Source organism: Echinops telfairi, unplaced genomic scaffold (genome assembly GCF_000313985.2).
Source record: "Echinops telfairi isolate 266 unplaced genomic scaffold, ASM31398v2 ScPeMD7_5;HRSCAF=22, whole genome shotgun sequence".
In the NCBI taxonomy this organism is placed as follows: domain Eukaryota; kingdom Metazoa; phylum Chordata; class Mammalia; order Afrosoricida; family Tenrecidae; genus Echinops; species Echinops telfairi.
In genome coordinates this window covers 15,472,610-15,479,235 of record NW_022103901.1, presented here as the reverse complement: position 1 = coordinate 15,479,235, position 6,626 = coordinate 15,472,610, and the positions used below count along the sequence as shown (strand labels likewise).

At 55.1% G+C, this 6,626-nt stretch overlaps 1 protein-coding gene across 1 annotated transcript; it reads left to right on the top strand.

Annotated features, from left to right (window-relative positions):
• Positions 1–3,710: 3,710 nt before the first annotated feature.
• Positions 3,711–6,399, top strand: CUNH16orf54 (chromosome unknown C16orf54 homolog). Its single transcript, XM_013005563.3, has 2 exons — positions 3,711–3,779; positions 4,662–6,399. Exons 1-2 carry the CDS (start codon positions 3,711–3,713, stop codon positions 5,343–5,345), a joined length of 753 nt encoding a protein of 250 aa, XP_012861017.2. The 3' UTR covers positions 5,346–6,399.
• Positions 6,400–6,626: the final 227 nt, after the last annotated feature.

Genomic DNA, 6,626 nt, shown 5'->3' with positions numbered 1-6,626 from the left:
GAGGAGCTGATACCCAGGGCTCAAGTAGAAAGAAAATGTTTTGAGAACGATGATGGCATCTCCATATTGGACAGGAAGTTATAGAAGGGTTCCTGAAGAAATTACGTCTTAGCCGAATCTTAATGGAATACAGAGTGAGCCAGGGAGAGGGAATGGGATTTAAACCTCAAGGGAGATAAAGACGAGGGGTTCCCAGCACTTAGTACATAGGATTTTCATGGGTTGATGGATCAATGAGTATGTACAGGAACCAGATTAGGAAGGACCTTGTGTGTTAAGACAACGAATTTCAACTTTTGTTGGCAGCAGTAGGCCCTCAAAGAATTTAAAAGTCATAAGATTATATACACGACTGTTACGGTTCTGTGACAGTTGAATGGGCCAGGATTCCAGTTGCTTGGTAGTTGGTGTGTGATAATTTTCCGTGATGGCATCTCACAATACAATCAACTCCATGAGGAGATCAGCTGTGAGCAGCCTATCAATTGAAAGGAAATTTTCTGAGAAAGTGGCCTGTTTCCAATATAATCAGAAGTTGTGGAAAAGTTTGGCTGCTTTTAGCTGGTTCCGGGTCCTGCATCTGGTTCAACATTTGATCTCCAGTTATTTGGACTTGACTAGTATCCCACCATATTGCCTGCTGACCTTAAGAGTCATCAGCAGCCTGCTATCTTACCTGCTGACCTGGATTCATTTCCCTCTGCACCCTGAAGCCTGCCTTCTGACCTGCCAGTCTTGGGTTCGTCAGCCTCTGTAGTCACGTGAGTCAGGCTGACAGCTGACTCACAGGATGGGCATGTGTCTGCCTCCACAGCTGTGTGCCATCCCTTCATCCAGACCTTTCTCCACAGTGGCACATATTAGGGCCACTAGTTCTGCTTCTGTAGAGAAACCAGACTCAGACATATCAGATCTGTGCTGCTGTTGCTTCTAAAGGATTACCCTGGAAAAGACACGAATGACGAGAAACTGAGGGGGAGGGAAACCGGATGAGGCGGCTGTTGAAGAAGAAAGGGTCAGAACCCTGCTTTAGGGGACTCTTCCCGCTCGGACCTTCCCGCCACACAAGGTCTCATGGACGGTCGGCTCCCAAGGTGTGAGGCTGGCTTCTCGGAGAAGCAACCTCCGTGACAATCATACATGGACAGAAAGAAAGACGCTGCTGTCCAGAAAGTGGCTCACCGTTTCGAAGCAGGGAAATCCAGTCCTCCTCAAGTCTGAGGGTCAGAGGTTAAGCTGGGGGCTTTTCCTCCCTTCGGAGCTGCTGGGGGATGGTGACCCAAGAAGCAGGAAGCCCACCGGCTGCTGGAGGCAGAGTTGGATGAATCGGAGGTTGACACGCAACACGGCAGGCCGCCGAGAGCTCCCAAGGTAGGCAGGTCAATGAGGCAGGTGCAGGACCCGGACCAGCAAGCAGTGACCTCGCTTCCCCACTTTTAATAGATGTAGGCCACCCTCCTGATGAACGTTCCTTCCCAGTGTATCAAGGTAGCACGCCACCTTCGTCTTCCCACAAGGATAAGGTGACCAGACGTCCCGCTTTTGGCAGGACAGTCCCGATTTTTAACAATTTTCCCCCGCCTCCCACGGCGTTTTAAAAAAGTCCCGATTTTTGGAAGGATGCACGACAAGCTAGGGTAGACAGTTTTTGGCTGCCATGTGGCTATTTCACCAGGATATGAGTTTTATCAATGGTGTCCCGTTTTACCAATGTTAAAATCTGGTCACCTTACACAAGGACCTGGCCACTTGTAGAAGAGCCCATCACAGAATGGATTACATTATGTTAGAGAGCATCATGGGAGAATCCTGGCCCAGGCAAGCTGACCCAACCCCTAACTCCCACCCTGGTCTGTGAAGGGGGATGTTGTCCTGCTCTTTCCGTCCTCTAAGGCTGGGCTCTGAGCACCTGATCCCAAGAGTACCCCCTGCCCTGAAGAGAGCCCACCAAGGCTTCTGCCCTGGAGACTTTTTAAAATTGCATTTGCTCAGCAAGGAACGTCATGATTCCTTTTTACTGCTTTCCTGCTGGGGGCGGAGCTGGGGGCCTGGGAATCAGGACACCTGGGTTCTGACCACGGTCATGCAGAAGCCTGCCGAACAAAGAATGCAGGTTCCCGCGAGAAACGTTGTTCTTCATTATGTTCCCATTTCTTATTAGTTAAAAAAATTAAATTAAATAAAAACGTTTAAACACCTTTGTTTAAGTGGTGAAAGAAGAGTCCGAACAGCCAGAGGGAGACCTTAGAAACACAAAAACTGCCATCTGATCTTCCTGGTTTTCTGGATAATGTTTACTCTTCTGGCCCTTTAATGCCGAGAGAAGATAGACGACTGTTTGGGGCTTTTATTCTAACCTCATGGGGGTTCTGCGTGGAGCCTCTCCATACCCGCCCCACCCCCCACCCCCAAATGCAGAACCTGTGCCCCTCTAAAGGGGACCACCAGCACAGATGCAGGCTGCCCTGTGACCTTTTGTAGGATGAAAACATGCCAACGTATTCTTCCCCCCTCCCCACAGTCTGTGACTGTCGTTCTGCAAAACAGCGTCTTAGCATCGACTGAAAGTGCCTGTGGTGCTCAGGGAGCGCGGCCCACCAGGTGCTTCTGTCCTTGCCCCACCCGGTCTTCCACCTGCGCGGCTGGTGTGACTTTGCGCGGATAACCTCTCTTACTTTCTCTCCCCCCCTCACGAGTGAGTCAAACGAGCCTCTCTCTAAAAAGGCGCTGGACGGCGGGCTCCTTGCACGCTCCCTCAGTTTCCCGTGTGAGGACTCTTACGCCCCCATCCTCAGCGCCAAGCGACAGGAAGGAACAGAGGCGGCAGGTGTTTGGGGTCTCGCTGCCCAGGCAGCCTCCAACTCCACTGGGAGCTCAGTGATGCCAAGACCAGGAAGGAGACTTGGGTTCCTGGCTGGTATGGGGAAGGCTAAGTCAGGCCGGTGAGCAGGTGTGTGGACTGCGGGCGGGCTGGGTATGATGAGGGGAGGTGTGGGAAACAGAAAGATTTCTCCCAAGTCGTCTCCCCCAAATTATGTCAGACTTAGGACATTGCTTGCAACTAATGGTAAATGATTGTCAAGTTATCTCCCTGAGGACTCCAGCCATCCAGAGCAAGTGGACACCATGGTTTCTCCCACAGTAGACAGGGCTCACTCGCTGCTGTCAGGGACAGTGGATGGCTTCCCCTGAAAGCTTAGGCTAAATCAAGTCTCCAGCTCTAGGTCAATCAAGGTTAGGCCGCCATCATGAATCTAGGGTCCGCCCATCTTGTCACATATGTACCCTTAATCCCTCCTCTTCCTATAGCGTGTGTACCCCTAGATTGTCCCCCTCCTATTGCTGTATTACCTATAGCACGACCCTTTCCTGTGACGTATGTCTTCACCTGTAATTAGGGGGCTTGCACCTCCCCAAAAGATATATAAGTCATGGTTAGCAATAAATATCTCTCGCTCTCTCCATGTGGACCACCAGGTGAGGCTGAGGTGAGCATGCTACTATGAAATCCGTCTGACTCCATTATTTCCATCTCTCTTCTATCTCTCATGCTCTCTCTGACTTTACTATAATCTTGACTTATTATCGCTGTACACTTGCGCCTACCGGACCCGTGATGATGTGTTAGGGGCTGTTCTACCCTGACCGGGAGGCAGTGGGCAGGACAGACGTGGTGGATACCATCCCAAGAACAGGTAGCACCAAGCACCATGGGGCTCAAACCCCAAGTGAGCCTTGTCTCCAACCCCACTTCTTGGGCCTGGGGGCCTGGCTACTGGGTAAGACTGAGTTCAGCCGGCCCCACCTCACCCCAGGAAACGCCTCCTGACCGCAGTGACCACATCCCTTCCAGGTTGCCTTGGAAACGCTCTGTGGGGGCGGGGTGGGGGGGGACTTGGGGCAGAGTTGCCAAGCAACAGGTGGTCTCCTCCCTTCCTCCTTCTTTGAAGGCGGGGCCCCTTCATCCCTTTTAGGCAACCGCCCGGTTCCCTCCCAGCATGGTAGGAAAGCGCCACTCTGAAGGGTGAGAGAGGACCCGTGGAGCTGGCCCCCAGAGCTGACCGATGGTGAGGTGACTACAAGTGGGCAGCGGGCCGGTGAGAGAGGGGAGTGGGCAGAGACAAACCGGAGGTGGCAATGGGATGGACTGTGCAAAGCCAGATAGACGGGAGACAGGTGCAGGGTGGCATTTGAGACCCAGAGTGACAGGAGAATAGGGGGCAGACCAAGCCCAAGAGAGTGTGTGAGAGGGCGCAGGTGGTCTGAGGATGGGGGAGGGGGTCCGTGGAGGGGCAGGGCCTGAAAGGCAGGGCCCATGTCTTCACCCACCACTTCCTCCCTCCTTGGAGCAGATGTAAACAGGAAGAAGGATGCTGGGGGGGGCCCTTCAGTTCTGTTGGTGGCACCCTGGGTCCGGGAGGGAAATGGGGTATCCAGAAAGGGGCTGGGGAGTCTGAGCAGCGGGGGCTGGTGGAGGGAGGCCTCTGCGTGTTGCTCTGGGCCCCATGGGACTGTCTCTTGCCTTTTCTGGGTGGCCTGTTGCCTCTGTCTCTGCCAGGGTCTGTCTCTCGGGTTACACTCGGCCCCTCTCGTTGTTTGGGGGCTCGCTGTTTCTCTGCTGATGATGCCAAGTGGGCTCGCTTGACCCCTGTGTCTCCCAGATACCTTCAGCTTCAGAGCACCCTTCGGGGCCCATGGAGGGGCCGCCTGCGTCCGAGTCCGCCTTGTGGCCCCCGCTGCCCTGCGGGGCCTGCATCCCCATCATGCTGGCCCTGGCCTCTCTCGCCGCCCTTTTCCTGGTGACCACAGCGGTGCTGGCCGAGCGCCTGTTCCGCCGCTCCCTCCGGCGACGTCAACAGGCCGACTACCACCCTCCGACGCTGGTCTGGCGCCCAGGAGGAGAGCTTTGGATCGAGCCCACGGGCACCCCCCGAGAGCGCTCTGAGAACTGGTACGGCTCGACCACCCACCTGCTGATGGACCAGGGCCCAGAGCCTCCCGCCCCTGGGGGCACCTTGGAGGCCCAAGCCACGGCACCCCCTGCCCCTTTCACCCCACAGCCCCCACCCAGCTCCGTGGTCTCGCAGACGCCAGCCCAGGCCCCCAGCCCCAGCACCTTCTGGGTGCCTCAACCTTGGGAGGAAAGGCCTCACAACGCAGGCATGGTGAGCTGGGCCGGGCCTGAGCCGAGGCCAGCGGGCAGTGTGTATCTGGCCAGCCCTCGGGCCCAGAGGCCTCGTCGGCCAGGGAGCCCTGAGCCCGACTGGAGCCTTCAGCCTCGGGTCACTCTCGAGCAGATCTCCGCTTTCTGGAGGCGTGAAGGCCGGGCCAGCGTGGGCTTCTAGAGACCCCCAGAGACCCCCAAGGAAGGCCCTACCAAAGGGCTGAAGCGTGAGGCCATTCTAGGTCTTTTACTTCTGGACCTTGGTGCCCTGGGGCCTGGACGGTGGACAGGCTGGGTGTGTGGCAGAGCCTGGGCAGCAGGGGAGGGGTCCCGGTCCTTCTGTTTGGCTGCCCGAAGCTGTAGCTCATGGAACGGGAGTAGGGTGGGCCAGAGTCGCGAAGACCATGTTCCAACTGAAGACCTCAGGGTGCTAGACAGGCAGGAAACGGCTTCAGCCCCAGCAGCGGCTTCTGGCTTTCTTCTGTCTGCACCTAAGGTCCCCACTGTCAGAGTCAAGGTCTCCCAGGCGCTAAGGAGCAGACTGAAGGTGCTGATGACAAACGCCGGCGTGTTCGTAGGACACATTCAAGGACAGAGGGGAGCAAAAGGGACTGGAGCTGTCCCACGCCAACATGACCAGGCACAGGGCCACGGGCTTACACGGGACTGCGGTTAGGACCCCTGGATTGCAGGGAAGGACTTGATGCGTCCAGTAGTAAGGGCTCCTCTTACCTGGAGGTGGGCCTTGACAACAAAGTCCATTAGGCTGTCTCTGCCCCGCCTCCTAAGGCCTCACCTGCATCTCAGCCTTCCTGGTGAGGGAGGCTGAGCCCTGAGAACTGAGATGGAGCCAATGCAGACAGCAGCCCCGTCCCTCGGCACGGCAGATCCTCAAACGTGGTGTCCGGGCTGTCCTCCCACTGAGCCTGCTGGAGTGGTCCGGAGAGACAGTGTTGTCCTGGGACAGGTCTACTTATAATGCTCCACCCTGAAAAAAAATGGTACCCAAAATGCCCTTGGCGCTACTAGCCATCTCTATCAGCTGACCTCGTCCTCGGAGCGGAGCCAGGAGGATGGGGGGCAGGGGGCTGTTTCCATTCCCTGGTCTGTTTTCCCCAAACCTCCGTCGTGCCAGGCTCTCTGCCATATCCCATTGCCACCTGTACTATTATTTACTTTCTGTTTTCCTTTACATTGGCTTGTTGTTTGCCTAATAAATCTATTTTAAACGGGAATCTTTTGGTATCACTTCTGTAAATGGAAAACTAGCATCACTTGCCAAAAAAAAAAAAGGTAAACCATGAACCTAAGTACAAGTAAACAAAATTCAATGCTGCCAGAGGCATTGAACGAAACACTTATGTGTTTGATTTAAAAACAAGAAAGAGGGTGGAGATTAGATGTTCTAGCAGCAAACCAAAACCTTCTCCCGAAAGCCCTGGCAAGACGGGAAGTGGCGGCC

What these genes read in the sequence shown, in the direction of transcription:
- CUNH16orf54 (XM_013005563.3), top strand. Translation starts at nt 3,711, where the DNA reads ATGGGGCTCAAACCCCAAGTGAGCCTTGTCTCCAACCCCACTTCTTGG. An exon ending in CCTGGGGGCCTGGCTACTGG is followed by an intron (nt 3,780 to 4,661) that starts GTAAGACTGAGT and finishes TGTGTCTCCCAG; the next exon opens with ATACCTTCAGCTTCAGAGCA.